The sequence below is a fragment of the Lathyrus oleraceus genome, chromosome 2 (assembly GCF_024323335.1).
Source record: "Lathyrus oleraceus cultivar Zhongwan6 chromosome 2, CAAS_Psat_ZW6_1.0, whole genome shotgun sequence".
NCBI lineage: Eukaryota > Viridiplantae > Streptophyta > Magnoliopsida > Fabales > Fabaceae > Lathyrus > Lathyrus oleraceus.
This window is the reverse complement of record NC_066580.1, coordinates 166,463,294-166,486,012: the sequence shown is the minus strand read 5'-3', so window position 1 is coordinate 166,486,012 and position 22,719 is coordinate 166,463,294. Positions and strand designations below refer to the sequence as shown.

Below are 22,719 nucleotides of genomic sequence, written 5' to 3'. Positions count from 1 at the left end.
TATGTACTCTGACTTAGGCCGAGCAATTTTTATGATCTATCTTTATAGATCCTGATTCCTAATATATAGGCTGTTTCACCTAGGTCCTTCATAGAAAAGCATTTCCCCAACTAAGACTTTACTTGTTATAGGGTAGGGACATCGTTTCCAATGAGTAATATGTCATCTACATATAATACCAGGAAGAAGATCATGCTCCCACTAACCTTCTTATAGACACAAGGGTCATCTTCATTCTGGATGAATCCAAGTTGTTTTACTGTTTCATCAAAATAAAGATTCCAACTTCTGGAAGCTTGCTTCAATCCATAGATTGATCTTTGCAACTTACGTATCTTTTGGGTTTTTCCTGGTATGTAAAATCCTTCAGGATGTGTCATGTACACATCCTCAAGAATATTCCCATTAAGGAAAGAAGTTTTGACATCCATCTTCCATATTTCATAATCATGATATGCATCGATAGCAAGTAAAATCCTAACAGATTTAAGCATTGCAACTGGTGAAAAGGTTTCATCATAGGCAACCCCGTGTATTTTTTTATATCCTTTTGCAACCAGTCTTGCCTCATAGGTATATACCTTACCATCCATGTTAGTCTTATGTTTGAAGACCCACTTGCATCCTATATGGTTAACTCCTACAGGAGGCTCTACCAAGGTCTAAACCTAGTTTGTATACATGGAATCCATTTCAGATTTCATGGCTTCTAGCCACTTCTCAGACTCGGGACCACTTATGGCCTCTTAGTAGGTCACAGGCTCATCTTGATCCATGGGTAATACATCACCTTGATCAGTTATGAGATATCCATATCTTTGAGGTAGGTGACGTATCCTGCTTGACCTATGATGGTCTTGTTCTACTTGAGCAGGTTGCTCTTCCACAACTACTTGTGTTTCATGCTCTAATTCCTCCACAGGTGTATCAATGCTTTGTGATTGTTGAATTTCTTCAAGCTCTATTTTCCTCCCACTGATTCGTTTGCATATAAGATCCTTTTCTAGGAAAACTCTAGTTCGAGCGACAAACACTTTGCCGTCAGAAGGATCCTAGAAGTAATACCCTATTGGTTTTGGTTTTGTACTTCATTCTTGAATTCCTTGAACTTTTAAAAGGACTCTGATTTGTGTTTCATTAAATACACATAACGAAATCTACTGAAATTATTAGTAAATGTGATGAAGTACTGAAAACCTCCTCTGGCTGGTATGTTCAATGGTCCACATATATCAGTATGTATGGGGGAAAAAAGATCGTTAGATCTTTCACCTTTTCCGGTGAATGGAGACTTTGTCATCTTTCCAGTTTAAAAAGATATGCATGTCTCATATTATTCATAATCAAAAGAGTCCAGGAGTCCATCTTTATGGAGTTTTGAAATGCATATCTCATTTATGTGGCCTAATCGACAATGCCAAAGGTAAATTGGATTTAACTCATTAGGTTTCGTCCTTTTAGTATTAATGTTATAGATAGTCATTTCAAGATCAAAGACATATAGTCCATTGTTCATTTGTGCAGTAGCATAAAATATATCAATCAAATAAATGGAGCAACAATTGTTCTTTATTATAAATGAAAAACCAAACTTGTCCAAACAAGAAACAAAAATAATATTCCTACTAATTGCAGGTACATAATAACAGTTCTCTAACTGAATTATTAAAACACTAGGTAAAGTCAATAAATAAGTTCCTACGGCTAAAGCAGCAACCTTTGCTACATTGCCAACTCGTAGGTCAACTTCACCTTTTGCCAAATCTCTACTCCTTTTTATCCCCTGCACATTGGTACAAATGTGAGAACCGCATCCAGTATCTAATATCCATGATGCATAAGTAGATAAATTAATTTCAATAACAAAAATACCTGAAGTTGAAGTCTCTACTCCATTCTTCTTATCTTCCAGGTACTTTGGGCATTTTTTCTTCCAGTGTCCGGTCTTACCACAATGGAAGTAGGTGCCTTCCTTTGCTATGCCTCCAATAGGATTCAAAGCAAGAGCTGTGGGTTTGGGTTTGGCAACTTCCTTGCCTTTCCTTTTATCACCCTGCTTGGTGGGTCTTTTGTTCTTGTCTCTTTCCATTTCCGATCATCATAATGGACTTCCCTTTTGACTTCAGATTCTGCACAACAGTTCTTAACATGGCTAGCAGTTCATGAAGAGATTTGTACATATCATTCATATTGAAATTAAGGATAAATTGACTGAATCTATCTAGCAACGATTGTAAGATCAAATCATCTGGAAGTTCCTTTCCGAGGGGAAAACCCAACCTCTCAAGGTTCTCCACATACCCAATCATCTTGATCACATGGGGACCTACAGGGGCTCCCTCAGCTAACTTCCCTTGAAAAAGGGCTTTTGAAACTTCAAACCTTTCATGCCTTTCCTGCTCTTGATAGAGCATCTTCAGGTGTTCGATCATATCGAACGCTGCCATGTTCTCATGTTGCTGTGGCAACTCTGAGTTCATGGTTGCTAGCATGAGGCAAGCAGTTTCATTAACATCATCATCATGCTTATTATAAGCATATCTTTCTGCCTTAGGTGCAGAACAGGAGGTTCCTCTTCAGGAACAGGTTTCTCCAAGACATACAGCTTCCTCTCATGTTTGAGGACAATCCTCATATTTTGGTGCCAATCCAGGAAACTCGTCCCAGATAATTTTTCCTTATCAAGGATTGATCGTAAAATGTTGTTAGATGTGTTTGTTGTCATGGTAATCTACATGAAAATAATGAAAATATAAGTATCAATAACATATTTAATTAGGCCTTTAATTAAATATGCTCCCACTATTTTACTCAAAACAAATGACCCTCACCATTTGATTTGGAAAATCCCGTTGGAGGATTTTCTAGTGGGTCGAGATCCACATTTCACTTTGTTTTAAGTCCACGTAGGCGGATTACAAAAAACTAGGTTATTTATGTAGGAACTTCTTCCAATTGTATCGAATACAACTCTCAAATATTTTAGTTGGGTGAATAACTCCTTATTCCAATCCGTCACATGGATCATTTCCAACTCTTGCTTCTAAACATATATAATATTATTATAATTTTTTTAGTTAAGTTAGACTCATTGTTTTAGCAATTGGATATTAAAATCATCCCATCACACCTTACTAATATAGAACATACATCTCACATAGGCGAAACTTACATTATTCGATACTAGTCTTGATTATTACTAAAACTTGGAAAGCATAAACTTAATATTTAATTTAAGGGAATTTGCTATTATTCTGATCTCACCGGCTTATTTATCATATAAATTGTCTCTCACATGCATCAAGATACATACAAAATGAAATAGTTATGGCCCCTAGCGCAATTGTTCTCCCAAGCCAATGAGAGAACCTAAGCTAACCTAATAACGATCTAAGCTTCTCCTATCAAGATATTCAAGGTTGTCCTCCTTTGATATTGTATTCTTCTCTTTCTTAATAACATTACATTACATAAAAGAAACTCGTTTTACATACGAGGGAGTGAGATGAGAAAAGAAGTTACATTAAGAGATTAAAAGAGAGGCATGACCCGCATGTCGTATTTTAAAATCCCAAAACAAAATAAAGGAAAACTAAGGCCATAACCGATCACCACAAGACAATAATAATAAACAAATTATTATTATTATTATTAATTTAAATTTTGTTAATTAAATAAACTAAATTAAATTTCGGCGAATGATCACACTACGTAGAGTTAGTCAGGGGTTCCGCTGCACCTCGATTGTTAATTCAGTATGATTGATCAACACGTCATTACTTAACCATACTTTCAATTGTTAACTCTTTGACAACACAACCCTTGTTCTGTCATGAACCCTAATGCACCAATTTCATACCGCCAAACATACCTCGATTTATTAATTCAGTATGATTGATCAACACGTCATTGTTTCACCATACTTTCGTCGGATTCCGAAGCAAATGACCATTGATCTCTCAAAGGAAAACAACCATTAAGTGTTTGACTGAACGAAAGAGAAACAGTATACCATATATACTGTATTTTGCCTCAAAATTACTTATATCATATATATAACTTGATCGATCTCAATTGTGTAACCTATGGATGATCGATGTATCGTTGCTTCACCATACTAACGTCGGATTCCGAAGCATAGTCAACATCAATCATCCAAATCATACACACATGATGCCAAATATAATGACTTGTTTATTCTTTGATTCATTATGTATTTCAATTGTATTAATACATAAAATAAAAAAATAAACAACTATCAGATGCATGGTTTCGTAAGTTGCTCTAATACAATAGAAGGAGAATAGCGATCCAAAACGCAACGGAATTAAATTTTTTTCCTTTAGTGATCCTTAAGAATGGGCATGATTAGTGATAAAATTGTTACCTATTGTGGCGATTAAAACCTTTGATACAGATATAAGGAGTGATCACGAACGTTGAATGGTGACAATGCCTTTACTCAGTCCACATGAACAGATTCCTTCAATCTCAGTGTTAGCTATTACGAATGAAGGCTTTGAGTGAGAGAAACAAAATTTTCCAGCTGATCAAATGCTTCTGCACAAGGGTTCTATTTATAGAACCACTTGTATGGACTGCAACCTAAAAATCCCACTTAAGTGTATGTGGCCCATATCTTATGATATACCAAAATCACTTAAGCGTGTGGTACCTTACCATATTCCATGTTCTACATAAGTGCACCGTACCTTACGATGTTCTACAATTCACTTAAGTGCGTTGTACGTTATGGTGGTCCTTATTTACTCTATCTCTCATCAATCTGTCCTTTTGTGTGTGACCCTATAGGTTCTCGCGACATTGGTAATTATATTAAATCATGTATTTAACATAATAAATAGTGAGCGGTGTCTAGCAACACATCACTGCTACCAAAGACACAAAAAATGTCATGTGGTCTAACAAATCCTTTTCTGATAATACTTATGTTTACAATTACCCTTTTTTCCCTTATGTCAATATTGAAAACAAGGCATAGACCGTGTCATCCTTGTCCAGTTCAATATTAGGCCCTTAGACATTTATCCTGTTACGCAGGATGGGAAAATTCCATCTAGGTCACTCATGTCCCTCAGCGTGCTTCGTGGAGTACCCATCAACTGTCTTTATCGTCATCCAGTTACGGACAATGTTTGATCAATAATAAGGGACTCGACTCTACATCTAGGATCCATAGTGGTTTCAGGTCGAAGGGTGGTATACACCATTATCACCATGAGAATAAATTATGGCACTTTCCATAACATTCTATATATTATTCTCATAGCGGGTCAATCCAGTATAAATATTACTCTTAAAATTCATACTTATGTTTAAGACTTGATAACTCCTTATCCATGATCCATGAGATGTGATCATCAGTCTATATACATAATAGTATTAATGCTTTAATGTTATCCCACTTTACAACAAAGCTCGACTACGGATACTTTAAGAATAGTGTCCTTATGTTTAATGGGATCTCATGATTAAGTCACATGTGATAGATTAAATGGACTAGCTATTCTATGGACTTTATTAAACAAACATAATAAAGAAAAATCCTTTTATTATTAATAAATAATTTTATACATGTACCAAAAGTATTGGCCTATAGGGCTTACACTAACATTAAGTACTTCCAATTGATGTTTATTTTCTTGATTACCTTGAATTCTACTTGCTTGCTTTTGAGATCATAGTTTGGATTGTGTCTTGTGCATTCAAATTTGGGTACTATGAGTCCAATTGAATTTATTTTCTCTTGTCTATGTTTCTGAATTCATTGGTCTTTGTACCCTTATACCATGCTCTTATGATTCTTTGAATGGTATTCCATTGCCACTTCCTCATGATGACACATTAAGAGCTATATTCTTCTTCTCTTTACCTAGTTTTGAGTTTAGTGGATGGTGAAGCTCTTAGGAGTTTAGGATATATATTTGTGTAGAATAATGTTGTTCTCATTTCATTCTTTCATGTCCCAACTTCACTTTACATTTCTCATTTGCTTTGATTAGGACAAAGGACTCCTTATTTGGGTGATGTCCACCTTTTGACTTGCTAGTGGTACATAGACTTTGAGTTTGTTTGTTTGTCGATGCCTCTTAAAGCTTGGGGTTTGTATTTGATGCTTTGAAGAGGAATTTTTATTTGTCCCATGACCAATAATCATCCCTCTTTTGATCTTTGTCTATCCCACTGTATTTTGATAAAGGATCCCTTTTTAGAATGATATCTTTATTTGTTTGTCAAGATACATTTTTTTGATTTGTGTATGAAGTTTGGATGACTTATTTTGTTAATCTTGAACCTCATCTTGAGTTAACTTATTGCACAAGTATATCATCCCTTAGTGTCATGTGTATGCTTCCATTGTTTGATTATTTCTTGCTTAAGTTTCTTTGAACTTGTGTGATTGTTTGCTCATCTTTTGGCCTATCTTGGAGCATAGCTTGTGTGATTCATTCTTGATGTTTGAGTGACTTATATGTGAAGTTTAATATGCCATATACTTCTGACTTTTTTGGTTTGGTACCATTTTCCCATAATTCTAGTTCATTTATACTTGCTTGAAGTTCATTAGCCTTTAGGAGCATGACTAGGGTTTGATTTTGATTATACCTGTCTTAACCTTTGAGTATGCTTTGATATGGTGTCTTTGTGATGTCTTGAGTTTATTTATGTATTGATGCTATGTTTTTTTTATCTAAATCCTATAATGTGACCTTTGCTACGTCCAATTGTCCACATACTTGTATTCATTTCAATTTACGAATATACATGATGATTGTGTACTTTGTTACTTAAACCATATATACATGACCTATAAGATCTACACAACATGTCCTTATGTTTATTTTGATGTGATGATGCTTCCCCATTTGACTTGATAACTTATATTTTGCCTTAGTTGTATTCACAACATGTTTAAGCTTTATCTCCCGTTTTCATGACTAGTTTGGTTGGGTAATTTCAAGAACTTTTTCCCATGACTTGATATTGATTATTTTGTTTGTCTTTCATCTATTCTTACATGACTTTATATGGGTTACTATTATTTCATATTTACCTCCATGACTTGATATGGATTGCATTGTTTATCTTTCATTTATTCTTTCATGACTTGATATGAATTGTCTGGTTTCTATCTTTTTCTCCCATCACTTAAGAAGGATTGTTATTTGTTTTACCATAACCCATGACTTAATATGGATTGTTATTGCTTTTACCATCTCCCATGACTTAATATGGATTGATATTGCTTTTACCTTCTCGCATGATATGATATGGATTACTACTGTTTGTATCTTCTTTGGATGACTTGATATGAATTATTTTTTTGTCTTTCATCTATTCTTCCATGACTTCATATGGATTTGTCTTTCTTTCATCTCTTTTCCTTGTGTGGATAACATGTTCCCCATAGGATTTTCTTTGGTTCATTCTTGGTTAGGTCTAAACTAAAGTAGACCTTAGGTTTGTTAAACGAGCATGACAACATTAGGTAGACCCCTTGATCCTTAATCATAGGTCAATATTTGCATGCTAACTTAAGCAAATGTTTCCCTTTTATCCTAACTTTAGGACCACTATTGCATGGTAACAATAGGTTTTCTCTCTAGAATTCCCTCAGATTTTCTAATTCTCTTTCACATTCATTCTGAAACAAAAACCTTTTCTTAATAAAAATTCAAAAAACATGCTAACACTACTTGAACCCTTTCAACAATAAAAAAGAAGTACTCATATACCTCTTGCCTTGGGTGGATCATTTGATGTATTCGTTCAGCAAAAAACACTTAACCAATCAAACTTATTTTTCCGCTTGCCTTTTCTTACGAAAATTTTCAATAAGGGTGGTTACCCATAAAAAGAACCAACAAATCAAATTTTTAAAGAAGAATTATGGTGCTCTAATTCTTTATTGTTACGTAGGCATTGGGCTGCAAAACCTAAGCGAGTGCAATAGTAAAAACTTTATTTTTTTGTTTGTAAACAATTCAATCTTTGTGCATTCATTCCCTTTTAGTCAGTAGGTTTTAGAATAAATACACCCTGTTTTATTAGAACAACAAGAGTGAATCATGTAGAGTAATAGAGATGTGAGGGATGCTAGTACCTTCCCCTTTCATAATTGACTCCCTTACTCATCTTTTGGTTGCGATACCACTAGAATCATCCTTCTGTAGGTTTACCCTATGTTTCCTTTCCCGCTCTCGGGAAAAATAACTTTGGTGGAGACTTTGTTTTGTGCGCGCGTTTCTTCGAGATGCGACAGGCACCTATTCTGACCTCTTTCAGATCCTCATCTGTCCCTAGGTTGACCACTTATACCAATTCCTCATGCGGTTAGATGACCTTTGACTCGTGTCGTATTAGTCAAGCTAACTCCTCGGGGAGGTCACAATCTTCTTCGTTGTTTTCATCAGCGTGATAGATAGGATTGTCAAACTCATATGGGACCATAACAATATCGTTATCGGTGAAAATCGAGGGTAATCTACATGATTCAGGGTTCATGCTTTTATTTTATTTTTCAGGGAGAAGAAGTATGAAAGAAAACTTAAAAAGAAAATGTAACAAAACATTGCCATTTTTTTTTGTTAAATAAAAAGTAAAAATAAATGAAAGACAATGACCAAAATTTGAATGCAAAGGTGATGATTTCATTGATTAATTAGATTGTAAATTAAATGGGGCCCTACAAATGGTTACCCGTGTCTTGGTCATAACATGGCTCTTTTTTTAAAGGAAAACAAAACAAAGGGAAATGGTTTCTCAATCATCGTAACTTCAGGCATCTCTATCGATATCCAATTTGAAAGTTCTTGTCCCTCCAACTTTTGATGAACCAGTCCTACGTTGACAACCACACCGTCTTCTTCTTTCTCCACCACACTGATTTGTTCATCCGCAATATTCCTGGCGCTAGTGAAGATATCTGGCAATGGGAGCACTTGTCCCTCAACAACATTTTTCGTTGGTTTCTTCACACTTGATGGTTAGGAATGGTATTCCAAGCTAGAGCGGTCCTTGTTTACTACAAAATCCAACACTCTTTTCCAACCTTCGGGGTGTCCATCTTAAATCATAGTTCTAGCATCCTTCCAAGAGACCATTGGGAACTCAACATTTTTGGGTTCTTTCACGGTGGAACCATCTCCATATTCACTACCTCAAAAGATTGAAACGAGGTTTCATGAACTCCGCCTTCGACCTCAACATAGAGAAAGAACACTAGATGAATCACCATTATATCCTTTTCACCTTCAAATACTAATATCTTATTGTTGATCAAGATTTAACATTTGGTGAAGAGTCGATGTGATAGCTCCAGCTGAATGGATCCATGGTCATCCAAGAAGAGAACTATAAGCAGGGTAAATGTCCATGACATAGAAAGTTATGAAAAAGGTATGGTGTCCAATTTTGATCGGGAGGTTCACTTCTCCTATCATTATCCTTCTTGGGTCATCAAATAGTCTAACAACCAACTCACTGGGTTTCATCAAAAGTCCTTCAATGGTTAGCTTTGACAATGAACTCTTTGGAAGCTCATTCAAAGATGAATCAGTATCTACCAAAACCCTTGACAATATAGTTTCTACACAATGTGGACATCTTTCCATAGATTAGGCCAAAAGAGGCCAGATTGTAAGATCTTTACACAAGTCTTTGATGTGATTGCATGCCCTCTATAAGGTGCAAAATGGCAACATGATATGATATTGTCTACTTCTTATTCAGGGACACATCGATGGAAGATACCATCGATGCCTCTTTTGAAAAGAAGGGGCTTATCCAGTAATGTTTAAGATCATGGAAGAATTTCTTCTTTTGTTGGTAGGTTAGGTGTGATGGAAGTACTCCAACTGCTAGGTAATTGACGAAGTCAACTTACCATGGCAGTATGGTTTTGGTATAAATTACTTCCATAACTTCATTAGCTTTTGTATCATTATAAGTTAAAGAGCATTCAGTTATGTTATTTCCTAACTAGGTTACAAGTCGATCATAAGGGAAATCGTCATTGATAGGCACTTGTTCAGGTTTCATATCCTCAATTTTAGAGAGGTGGTCAACTACTACATTTTCGGTGTCTTTCTTGTCTTTAATTTCTAAATCGAATTCCTGTAGGAGCATAATTCATCTTAAGAGTCTCAATTTAGCATCTTTTTTACTTAATAAGTACCTAATTGTAACGTGGTTAGTATAGACAATTATTTTTGCTCCTACTAAGTAAGAACAAAATTTATCTAATGCGAACACGACGACTAAGAGTTCTTTTTCTGTTGTAGCGTAGTTCATTTGCGCATGGTCTAAGGTTCTACTTGCGTACTAAATCGCATGAACCTTTTTGTCTTTTCTTTATCCTATGACTGCGCCTACGACATAGTCACTAGCGTCACACGTTATTTCGAACAGTATACTCCAATCAGGTGGTTGCATAATAGGTGCGGTAATAAGAGCATTTTTCAAATGTTTGAACACTTCTAAGCATTTATCGAAGATGAATTCAGTGTATTTCATTAATAATACAGCTAGTGGTTTGGTTATTTTAGAGAAATCCTTAGTGAATCGTCGATAGAAATCGGCGTGTACTAGGAAACTATGTATTTATCTAATGATTTTCGAAGGTTGAAGGTTTTCAACGATTTCTATTTTAACTTTATCTACTTCAATCCCTTTATCGAGGACGATATGTCCAAGTACAATTCCTTATCGGACCATGAAATGGAATTTTCCCAATTTAGTACAAGATCAACTTTCACGCATCTTTCAAGTACCATTTCTAGGTTCGATAGAAATCCTTCAAAACTCTACCCACAAATAGAAAAGTCATCCATAAATACTTCCATTATATCATTTATAAAATCAGCAAAGATCGACATCATGCATATTTGAAATGTTCTAGGAGCATTACATAGTCCAAATGGCATTCGTCACTAGGTGAATGTACCATAAGGAAGGATGAGGGTAGTCTTTTCTTGTTCATCAGGGTGAATAGGAATCTGAAAAAATCTTGAATAACCATATAAATAGAAGAAGTGAGAATGTTTAACCAATCGTTCAAGCATTTAATTGATAAAAGGTAGAGGAAAATGATCCTTACGAGTGGCTTTATTTAACTTCCTATAGTAAATGCACATTCTCCATCCAGTTTGAGTATGTTTTGCTACCGATTCTCCCTTTTTATTACTAACAACTGTAACACCTCCCTTTTTAGTCACGACATGCACTGGGTTGACCCATTGACTGTCGGATATCGGGTATATAATTCATGCTTCTAATACTTTTTGTACCTCTCTTTTGACTACATCACTCATGATGGGGTTGATTCTCCTCTAGTGTTCTCTAGAGGTTTTTCAACCTTCTTCTAGCATAATGCGATGCATACATATAGAGGGACTTATTCCTTTAAGATCTGAGATGTTATAGCCTAGAGTTGTAGGGTATTTTCTTAAGACATGTAGTAATTTCTCGGTTTCTATATGTCCTAAGTCTGCGTTGACTATTACTAGTCTTCCGAGCTTTGTGTCTAGGAATTCATACCGTAAATTTTTGGGTAATTTTTTAAGTTATACGCCAGGTTTCTTTGGGAAAGGCATATGATTAGGAGTTAGTGCTAAACATTCCCTTATACTGTCATCTACGTATGGCTCACGCAAATTTTCTTCTTCAGATATAGGAGTTGTTGGAATCTTTAGTACTTCAGTGTACTTAGATCATTCCATCTCCATTTCTCTAATGAATTCTTCGATGACTTCTAGGAAACAACACGAATATTCTATAGTTGGTGCCTTTAAGAAATGTGATATAATAAATTCAACTTTTTCTTCCTTAACCTCAAAGGTTAGCTTTCCTTTCTTCACATCTATGATAGCTTCAGCAGTGGCCAAAAAGGGTCTTCCTAAAGTGATATGGATGTTGGAATCCTCCTTTATGTCCATTATTATAAAGTCGGTGGGAATATAGAATTGACCTATATGAACGGGGATGTTCTCTAGCATACTTACTGAAAATTTAACAAAACAGTCAGCTAGTGGAAGAGACATTCTCGTCGGTCTTACTTCTCCTAATTTGAGTTTTTCACATATGGATAAGGGCACTAAACTAACATTGGCTCCTAAGTCACATAAAGCTTTATCTATGACAAAATTTCCGATTAAGCAAGGTATGGAAATACTACCTCGATCTTTTAGCTTAGGAGGCATGTTATTCTGGATTACAGCGCGCAACTCCATAGTAAGTGTAACAGTCTCATTATCCTCAAACTTGTTCTTATTAGATAAGATATCTTTAAGTAACTTATCATATGAGGGAATTTATGCAATAACTTATGTAAAAGTATAGTGATATTCAGTTGTTTCAAAGTTCTACGAATTTCTTAAATTTCCCTTCATTTTTAGACTTAGCAAGTCTTTGAGGATAAGGTATAGGTGGTTTGTATGGTAGCGGAGGCATATAAGGTTTTTCTTTCTCTACGGCATCTTCCTTTTTGTTTTCCTCTCCTTTATCCTTTTGTTCTTCTGGTTGATCATCGGTTGTTACCGTTTTAGTTGCTTTACTAGATTTTTGATACACGATTGGGTTTTGAAGTCTTGGGTTAACTGGTCCATCTAATTTCTTCCCACTTCATAGCATGATAGCGTTAGAATGACCTTTTGGATTTCGTTGAGGTTGACCAGGAAATGCTCCAGTTGGGGTTATTGTTGCTGCTTGTTGTTGGGCTACTTGAGAAATTTGGGTTTCTAACATTTTGTTATGGGTAGCCATAACATCAAGCTTACTCGACATTTGTTTCATCAACTCACTCGTGTGAGCATTTTGATTAGCAAAATCTTTGATTTGTTGAACTTGGGCGTTCATGAAGTTTTCTATCATGAGTTCGAGATTTGACTTCCTAGGTGCTTGTAGAGCAGCATGGGCTCCTTTCTGATAACCTAGAGGTACATCAGGTGTTGGGTTTGATGCGAACAAAGCATTTTTGTTTTTATAAGAAAAGTTTGGATGATTTCTCCAGCCAGGATTGTAGGTGTTGGAATATGGATTTCCTTGGGCATAGTTTACTTGGTCAGTGGGAATACTAGCCAATAATTGGCATTCAACATTAGTCTACCCAGTAGTTCCGCATAATTCGGAGTTGGGAGCCACAACAGCTATTCCAGCTGTTGGGGTTATGTTTAAGTTCTCAGTCTTTTGAGTAAGAGCATCCATTTTAGCATTGACGTGGTCTATGCCATTGACTTCGTACATTCCGGTCTTCATACTTGGTTTTTCTGTAGAAGTTCACTCACCTCCCCATTGGAAATGTTTTTTCGCCATGTTTTCAATGAGTTGGTATGCGTCTTCATAAGGTTCGTCCATTAAAACGCCACCAACTGTAGCGTTTAAATTCATCTTAGTGTTCTACAGAAGACCATTATAGAAAGTATGGATAATTAGCCATTGCTTAAGTCCATGGTGTGGACAAAGTATCATCATGTCCTTGTATCTCTCCCAAACGTTGAAGATAGATTCATTGTCTTTCCGCCTAAATCCGTTGATTTGGGCTCTTAGCATAGTAGTCTTGCTTAGTGGGAAATATGATGCGAAGAAAACTTTCTTCAACTCATCCCATGTAGTGACAAAGTTGGATAGTAGAGACTGGAGCCAAGCTCTCGCTCTATCTCTTAGAGAAGAAGGGAAAAGACATAGTCTTATTGCTTCGGGGATGACACCATTCGTTTTTACTGTGTCTGCGTAGTGCATAAACACTAATAAATGGAGGTTCGGATCATCTATAGGACTACCATAGAGCTGGTTCTATTGTACGTCTGACAACAACAAAGGTTTTAATTCGAAATTGTATCGTTTGATGGCAGGGGAAGCAATGTTGTTGTGTGGTTCCTCCTATGAACGAACAACATAATTAAGAGAACAGTTTTGTGGTCCTTTAGCCATAACTGGTTCAGATTTTGATTTTGGTTTTGGAAAAGGAAGATTATACTTAATTCGGAATTTGTGAATTCTGTGTTTTAAGTTAATAAAATGCTCGACTTTTGTTAACTGGTTATTCTAACTCTTCACCTTATGAGCGAGTGCTTGGCATACAATTGACGGTTTAGAAGGGTAAATAAAATAAAAGTTGCCTTAGTCTATACTACACAACACCGAAATCATATGACTAAATTAGTCCCCGACAATGGGACCAAAAACTTGATCGCGTGATTATATAAGTCTGTCGGATTACTAACTGCAAGCGCACAGTCTATCGCTTAGTTTTAAAAAATATTGAACCCGCAGAGACTAGTAATCAAACTAATTTTATCTATCGTTGCTATGTAAAGCTAAGGCAAATGATTTCTTTGATTAAACGAATAAAAACTGGAACTAAAGTTAACTTAGAAAATATGATAATAAAGAGAGAAAGAGAGTCCAGAATGTGGCTTTTGCACATCTCAAGGACTCAGCAACATATTGACTCAGACTTACGGCTAAATCGTGCTCAGTAGAAAATATCAGTTTAAAGACTAAACCTCACACTCTCGCGCTATTGAATAAAGCCACACTCCTTAATCATGAGATTTTTCTCTCGTTCGCCCATTTTAATTAAGGAACATATTTTGAAAATTGAACAAGTCCTAATCGATGCCTAAAATGCTCTTGCCCTCTTTAGGGTCGATGTCGGGTTCCTACTATCTAGTTCAACCCCCACGCTCTCACAATGGCGGCTAGAACCTTAATTAATTCTCACTCTCATGACAAATAGTATTAATTTAACTTAGAAACAAATACCAAAATAGAATTTAATAAATTCCTTAAACCAATTGCATCACTGAATCCCATCGGAAATGACGGTCCTCACAAACTGGACTCAAAACAGTTTAGCTAGACATGAAGTTAATTGAAAACAAATAAAACATAGTAATTGCAATTGAAAACAACATGCTTAAACAGTTATGGAACGTGATAACAATAATAATAATAAAGAAATATAATAAAGAACCTCTAAATGCGCGAAAATAAATGCGGGATTGGAAGTAAAAATGGAACTGGAATAAACTTCAATTGTAACAACAAGATTGTTGATCCAAGAGTACAAGCAAATCCTAAGACTTGTTCGTAGTAATCGCTCAATCGATTTATTATCACTTGAAAATATAATTTGTGTTCAAACTAAACCAGCAACGCTTCACCTATATCTTCGGATATCGAAAACTACGAACAGGAGCATCTTATATAGAGCTACAACACTGTGAAACTTCTTCATTCACATTCCAAGGTAGTTGTGGAAAAGTAGGGAAGTGGGAAGGAGTGAGTCCAACCCACTTCCACGTATTCTGTTACTGAAGCCAAATGGCGGTCGCAACAAGGCTCATGGCAGTCGCCATGAGATTTACCGAAGAGGATGACGTATTCTGGTGCCATGGCGAACACCATATGGCCATGGCGAAACGGGTCTAAAAACATGATGCATTTTCACGCTATCAATCTATGCTTTTATGATTTTGCAATGATTGTTGAGATGAATGCATGAATTGATCTGGATGTTAACAAGATTATCAAATGAGTGTATTTGTCCAGAATGAATAAGTACAAAATTCTTCATCCATTTTATAAAGATGAGAGTTAGGGTGATTGAAGTATGAAAATCTTGTTGCTTGTGAATGTATTACATGATTTTTTGTGTTTAAAAATTAATTCATATTTATGATTTGATTCTAGAAAGTGATTGAGCATTACCTATACGCGTGCATTTGTTAAATTTGAACCTTCCATGTTTCTTGTGATTGTGAAGCTTGAGTAAATATTCTTGTTTTCTTTAAGATAGTGTAAACTTTGTTTGAGGGAAAACAAGGATTCAAGTTGGGGAGAGTTTGATGAGTGTCAAATTGGAATATAATTTAACATAAAAACTTGGGATATGTAAGCTCTATTCAAGTGGGGGCGAGCTCGCCCAGCGAAGTGAAGGCGAGGCAAAACACAATGATTCCAGTAAGAAAAAGTGCCATGGTCGTCGAGCGAGGGTTTTAGCAGGAAGATTGCCGGAAGAGGTAGTGTTCTCCGGGAGAGACAATTAGTTCTCCCAAAGGCGGTTTGAGGTGTGTGTGTGTGTTGGCATAAGTACCTGTCAAAAGGTTATTTCTCCGGGCGAGGCCTTGGTCGCCCGACAAGATAGGAAAATTGTTTTGTCTATAAATAGCAACCAAATCAGACTTTTAAAGGGACCTTGATCGATTACTCAACTTGGATGCTTATTCATATCTTGTCATTTATTTTGGAGCAAGCTATTATGGTGATGGGTAGCTAAATCCTTATTGTCTGGATTGGATGTAGTTAATCTTGATTGTATGTATTTCGGTTGAATCTTGTCTTCTGAACTAAGTTATTAATCAATTTATACTATCTTTGCTTTCATGTCTTCATTTAGGTTGAATTACTATTGATAAATATCTTTCAAAGCTAGACCTAAGAGAATCATCTATCAATGAGGAAACTTTAGATATAGATTTTTAAATTGATATTCACTTGTATCAAGCTTCAAGATCATCGTTTTGATTATTAGGTTTAGAGATCATTTAGTAATCAATATGTTAATATTCACAATATCACTTTAGACATAAACGGTATGAAGAGGATACGTAATAATAGAGATTGATAAACATGTTCACATGCTAGATTAAGAAAATACATATGATAAAGTTTAATGAAATTCTTTCTTGACATATTTCTCTTATTGTTAATTTCTTAAACACAGTTATTGTTGTTACAAACTGTTGCAATCATTACTTTCCTAAACAAAAACTCTTGTTTCCCTTTCCTTAAAACTATATTAATTGTTGAATGGAGGTTATGTCTCACTAATCCCTGAAGAGTCAATACAAAAATACTTACCTTTAATTGAAAAACCATTAAAAAAAGGTTTCTAACAGATGCTAATGCATTTCCTCAGATGCGACATGTACCACTTGTGTTTTTACGATTAGTTTTACAACCTGCATAATCCGATACAGAATAAACAACTAACACACATATATTGCCTTCAGAATACCATAGTCCAACATTTGTTGTTCCTTTGAGATACTTCATGATTCGTTTCACGGAGGTGAGATGAGATTTCTTTGGATTTGCTTGAACTCGAGCTCAAAGACAAACACTAAACATAATGTCAGGACGACTTGCCATTAAAAAAATTAAATAGCCAATAATATTCGGTTACTTTATGATATCAATAGGAATTATGGATTCTTCTTGATCAACGTATGTTCCAGAACCCACTGAAGTAGGAATCTCTTTGCAATTGTCCATATCAAATTTCTTCAACAATTCCTTGCAATACATGGATTGGTTATGAAAATGCCATTATTTAATTGCTTGATTAAAAGTCCAAGAATATAGTTCATCTTACCCATCATGGACATATAAAATTATCCTTTCATCATCATTGAAAATTATTCGCATATGTCTTTGTTTGTTGATCCGAATATGATAGCGTCAACGTAGACTTGAACCATTAAAGTATGATCTTTGATTTTATTAATGAATAATGTAGTATCATCTTTGCCTTTTTCAAGTCCTCTTTCAAAAAGGGAGTCGTTAAGTCTATCATACCATGCCCTTGGTGCTTGCTTTAAGCCATAAAGAGCCTTTCTCAACTTGTAGACATGTGAAGGATTCTCGAAGTCTTCAAAACCAGGAGGTTGTTTGACATAGACTTCTTCATTGATGTATTCATTTAGGAAGACACTCTTGATATCCATTTGGAATAACTGAAAATTTAATAAACACGCATAATCAAGTAATAAAAGAATAGCTTCTAACCTTGAAACAAGAGCGAAAGTTTCTTCAAAGTCGATTCCTTCTTCTTGATTATATCCTTGGGCCACCAATATTGCCTTGTTTCAAACAATTATATCATTCTCATCAAGTTTGTTCTTAAACACCCATTTGGTACCAATGATGTGTTTATCATTTGGCCTAGGAACAAGTTCCCAAACTTGCTTTTGTTCGAATTTATTTAATTCTTCATCAATGGAAAGTATCCATTGGTTGTATTCTAAGGCTTCATTAATCTTTGAAGGTTCTATTTAAGAAAACAAATTCCATATTCAAGCAAGCATCCTTGAGATTTAGTCTTGTTGAAACTCCTTTGCTAATATCACTAATAACTTTGTCAATTGGGTGATCACGATGAATTCATTATTCTTGAGGAAGGCCACTTTGATTATGCTCTTGTTGAATGATTTCCTCTTTATGTTCCAATTGATAAACCTTGTCCTTTTTAGCAATGTCTTCCATATGTAATTCTAAAATATCATCATCATCAGAAGCAATTATATCCTCTTTATAGGGGTTAATTTCATAAAAAGATACATGCATTAATTCTTCAATATTTAAAGTTTTTTTATTATAAATTCTATAATCCTTACTAGAGAGAAAAAGTAACTGTAAGACACTAATTTTGACCCTAAGATCCCTCATGGCATCATATCATTTGCTCATTGCATTGCCTCAAGGATCATAGCATGTGTGGCTCCTTAACCCTAGGGTGGGACTTGTGTGAGTAGTTTGAGACCACCAAGCATGCTTGTATTGTATATTATTGCTTTTCTTATTTTTATTACTAACCAAAAGCACAAAAATATGTCACTAACTCTTTTCATTTTGAAGCTCAAGTGATCATGTGCTCACAATGCTCCTAAGAGGCTCCTAAGCTCAATGAAGTGGCTAGATGAAGATGAGAACAAGCATGACAATGGTTCAAAAAAGCGCTTAATCATCATATATGTCTCCCAAGTATCTCAATTTGCCAATTTGATCAAGATAACCCAAAGGGCTTGAGGATTGATTCCCAAGGAAACCTTAATCTAATTGTGCATTGACTATGCCTTGCTCATGAAGCAACCTCAACCTATGATCAAATTCAATCAAGGTAAGTTCTTCCATTAATTATTTTATGCATATATGAGCTTATTTGAGGATCCTCAATCATTCATTCATCAAGATATGAGCTTCATTTTGATACCTTCCTTTTTCATTTTTATTAAGGTTTGATTTCCTACGCGTGGTGGTCGGAATTGGTTGTCTGGCCGGAGAAGATGGTGGTTTCCACCACCATCCCCACGTGGGAGCTTTAGAGCCCTTGGATCTCACTGAAACGTTCTAATCTTGGCCCTTGCTCGTGTTGACTTATTTTAATTCCATGTGTTACGCGCTTGACCATGGATCACCATTGACCGCGCCTCTGAACCATGAGATCAGTGCCACGTCAATTAATGAATTGATCAGATGGCACTGGATTTTCCTGATTTTCTTATTTTTGTTTTAATTTCATTTAATTCCTTTTATTTTCAAAAATTCATAAATATTTTATTTGAAGTCACAAAAATATGAGACCAATGCCAAAAAATTTCTTGTAAAATCTAGTTCATATTTTGATTTTTAATTATTTTTGTGACTTCATTTAATATTTTTTGTGAATTATGTGGTTTTTAATAGTTTTAATTCATTTTAAATTACTTTTTGATATCTGAAAAATCCAAAAATATTTTATTAACACATACGGATCATGATAAGTCAATGAAAAATAATCTCATCATTTTCTTAATTGATTTGATATTTATTTGAGATTTTAATTCATATTGTGTTATTTTTATTGTTTTTAATTGTTTTTAAATAGTTTCTGATTTCAAAAATTGTTGAAATTTTTTGTCAAAGCTTGTTTGACCATGTTAGACCTATGAGAATTTAATGGGACTTGTTGAAGTTGATTTGAATTAAATTTGAGGTTTGACCATATTTTGTCCATTTTATTTTGCATTTATTTTTAATTCAAAAAATACCAAAAAAATATGTTTGACTTGTGATCTTCATTTCTCTTCTGTTTAGCATTGGTTGATGATGATTTGATTCACTTTTGACCAATTGTGTTTAACACTTTATTTCTCTTTCCATTCATTTCATCTTCATCCCATTTTATTTTTATTTTTTGTCCAATGAGTTAATGTCTTATGGTTAGTCTTGATAAATGAGAGGCTTAACCTTCTTTGATCCAAATCAAACTCAACTTGATCCATGATCAAGTGAGTTGCTTTGTGTCCAAGATAGGTTGCTTCTTGGTCAAGCAAAAAACCTGAAGTCCATACAAGGTCTTTTCTCCTTTCTTTTGGCATGGCAAGTTTTAAAAGCTTGGCTTACTAGTCATGATCTCTAACTTGTGTTTATTTGCCTATAGTTTTATTGACCGGCCTCAGATAGGTGTGACTACTACATTAGTCAACTTACGATTGCTTAACATAACGCTAAATTGTCTTATGACAAACTAACATAACCACTAACTACTAACTTTAATTTGAGCATTTAATTTCTTGCCCTTTACTTTAATGCACTTTATTTCTTGCTCATTTATTCATATTGCTTATCATTTTGCTCACTTGAGCATATATTTTATGTTTATGCCATTTTCCTTTTGCTCATTTGAGCTCATTATTGTATAGAAATATATTGTTGTCTTGTGTTTGTTTTGTCTTTGTTTGTGTGAACCTAATGCAAAAAGGAGAAAGGACTTAGAATTAGGATATGCCTATGCTTAAAGGAGTTCAAGAGAAACTAGGCCTCATGCCTTTAGAATGCTAAACTTAAAAGTTGACTTCAAAGGACTTCTCCTCCAAACATATTCTTTGTCCATTCCCTTTATTGTGTTGTGAACCTTTTGATGTTTGCTTTTGTGTGATAAGGATCCCACCTTGAGATTGTGAAAGGAGGACCATTGTCATGAGTAGCCAAGTTAAGAGAGACAAGCCAAATGGATATCCTAGGAGCTTGAATCTAAATTGTTTGATTGCTTAAGTTGGGTGCTAAGTCCAAAAGAAAGGAGCATCTTGAATCATCTATATGATCTCAAGAAAAGGAACTCCAAGGGTTTTATTTTCTCTTTATCTTTGCATGCTTTAGGGCTAGCCCTTTTGCTTCTTCTCCCCACTCTAACCCACGCCAAAATCTTTTCTAAACTTTGGATTTGTTTCAAATTAGAAACCTAGGCCTTATGCCTTTGACTTTTCAAAATCTTATCGTTAATACTCATTGTGAATAAACCTTAATTCAACTTTGACTTCAGTTTTTTGCAAATAAATCTAACTTGTAAATACAACTCACTTCAAGTTGATTTTGTGGTTTCAATGACCACCTTTGTTCAATCTTTTCATAAAACATTAGTCATAGATTTGAGTTATCATAGTGGTTGATGTAAACCTCGCCATATCTTTAGTGGTTCGACTATAAGTCTTCCATACTTATTATAGGGTTAACCCCTCACTAGTATGTTGAAGCTCTCCTCACATGGTGGATTGTTGGTTTAGGTTGAGTTTTCTCCCTTTGATAACAAAAGACTTTAGGGCTTTTGATCAAATCAATTCACCAATTCTTTGTGATTTTTACCCCGAACTACGAGGTTTTGATCCTACCTTTGTGATGGTACATAGGTAATGGGTTCATCCATTCAAACAACAAAATTGTAAATATAATTTATTCTCTTCTCATCCCTCCAATCATTTACACATATTTTCAAAAATACCAACCTACAATACGCATTTGCAAAAAGAGCTTCCCTTAGAGTACTAAGGATGTTTTGGGTGCGTAAAACTTTCCCATCTCATAGCCAACCCCCTTACCTAGATCTCTGACATTTTTATTAGTTTTTGATTTGATAAAACTTCTTACTTGGCTTTTGTTCGCTTTTTAGCCTTTCCTTTGGAAAAATAAAAGTGCGGTGGCGACTCGAATTGTATGTTTACTTTTGGTTTAGTCAATAAACCATAAGGTAACGAAATTCCCGCTAAACTCATAAGAGTCTCTCTTGAGAATATTTTTGGAATACGAGTAGTCGTTTTATCCGATAATATCCGAAAGATGAGATGATGACTTTGGGGACTTTTTTTAGAACATGATTGTCAGGTTTAACCATAGTACACTCCCATTGGGTGGTTCTTAACCGAGACTCCATGCTCGTGACTTAAAACAAACCCGTGATTCGCGGTTGATCCGTTCTCGTATATCCTCAATATCAATGGAACTTAGGTGTTGATAAGGTGTAAACCATAATCCACCAAAATAGATGATTGATATTGACGATGACTTGAGCCATCCCATGACCTTTGTGTGGTGTGACTTGCTTGATCCTTGAGTTTGCATCCATGCATTCATGCATTCATTTGCAAATTTTCAACAATGAAAATTTCCAAGGAACTTAAGAGGTCTATTTGCAAATTTTCAGACATGGATAAGCAAAGAAGGAATACGAAGAAGTACAGTTTCAGACAACCCGACTTGAAATAGTTAAGGAGTTTGACATCTTATGTATTAGAGCCTTTGGAGTTCAAAGCTCGCCACGGGAAGCTTCTGTCTATTCTTTCTACACAGGTGGATGAAGGTCTGATGAGTGTGATGGCGCAGTTCTACGATCCTCTGTATCAGTGCTTCACTTTTCTGGATTTCCAAATTTTGCCTACACTTGAGGAGTATGCCTATCATGTGGGTATACCTATTCTGGATCAGTTTCCATTCAGTGGTTTGGAGAGGGTTCCTTATTCCCAAGAGATTGCTCACATGTTTCACATAGATGTATCTGATATTGTTGCTCATATGACTACCAAAGGTGGAATTCAAGGTCTCCCATCTGATTTTCTCATTACCCAAGCTACTTTGTTTGGGATGGCCATGAGTGAGGATGCC

General features: G+C 35.3%; 1 protein-coding gene across 1 annotated transcript; it reads right to left on the bottom strand.

The window, feature by feature from the left end:
- Positions 1-11,732: 11,732 nt before the first annotated feature.
- On the bottom strand, positions 11,733-13,275 carry LOC127122436 (uncharacterized). Its single transcript, XM_051052776.1, has 3 exons — positions 13,127-13,275; positions 12,388-12,640; positions 11,733-12,314 (listed from the first exon to the last, which is right to left on the bottom strand). The coding sequence occupies exons 1-3, from the start codon at positions 13,273-13,275 to the stop codon at positions 11,733-11,735; spliced, it is 984 nt and encodes a 327-aa protein (XP_050908733.1).
- Between the last annotated feature and the right edge of the window lie 9,444 nt (positions 13,276-22,719).

Coding starts and splice junctions, on each gene's coding strand:
- LOC127122436 (XM_051052776.1), bottom strand. CDS start 13,275: ATGAAGACCGGAATGTACGAAGTCAATGGCATAGACCACGTCAATGCT. Junction 12,641..13,126: donor GAATTATGCGGAACTACTGG/GTAGACTAATGT, acceptor CATGCTATGAAG/TGGGAAGAAATTAGATGGAC. Junction 12,315..12,387: donor AAGGGAAATTTAAGAAATTC/GTAGAACTTTGA, acceptor TCATATGATAAG/TTACTTAAAGATATCTTATC.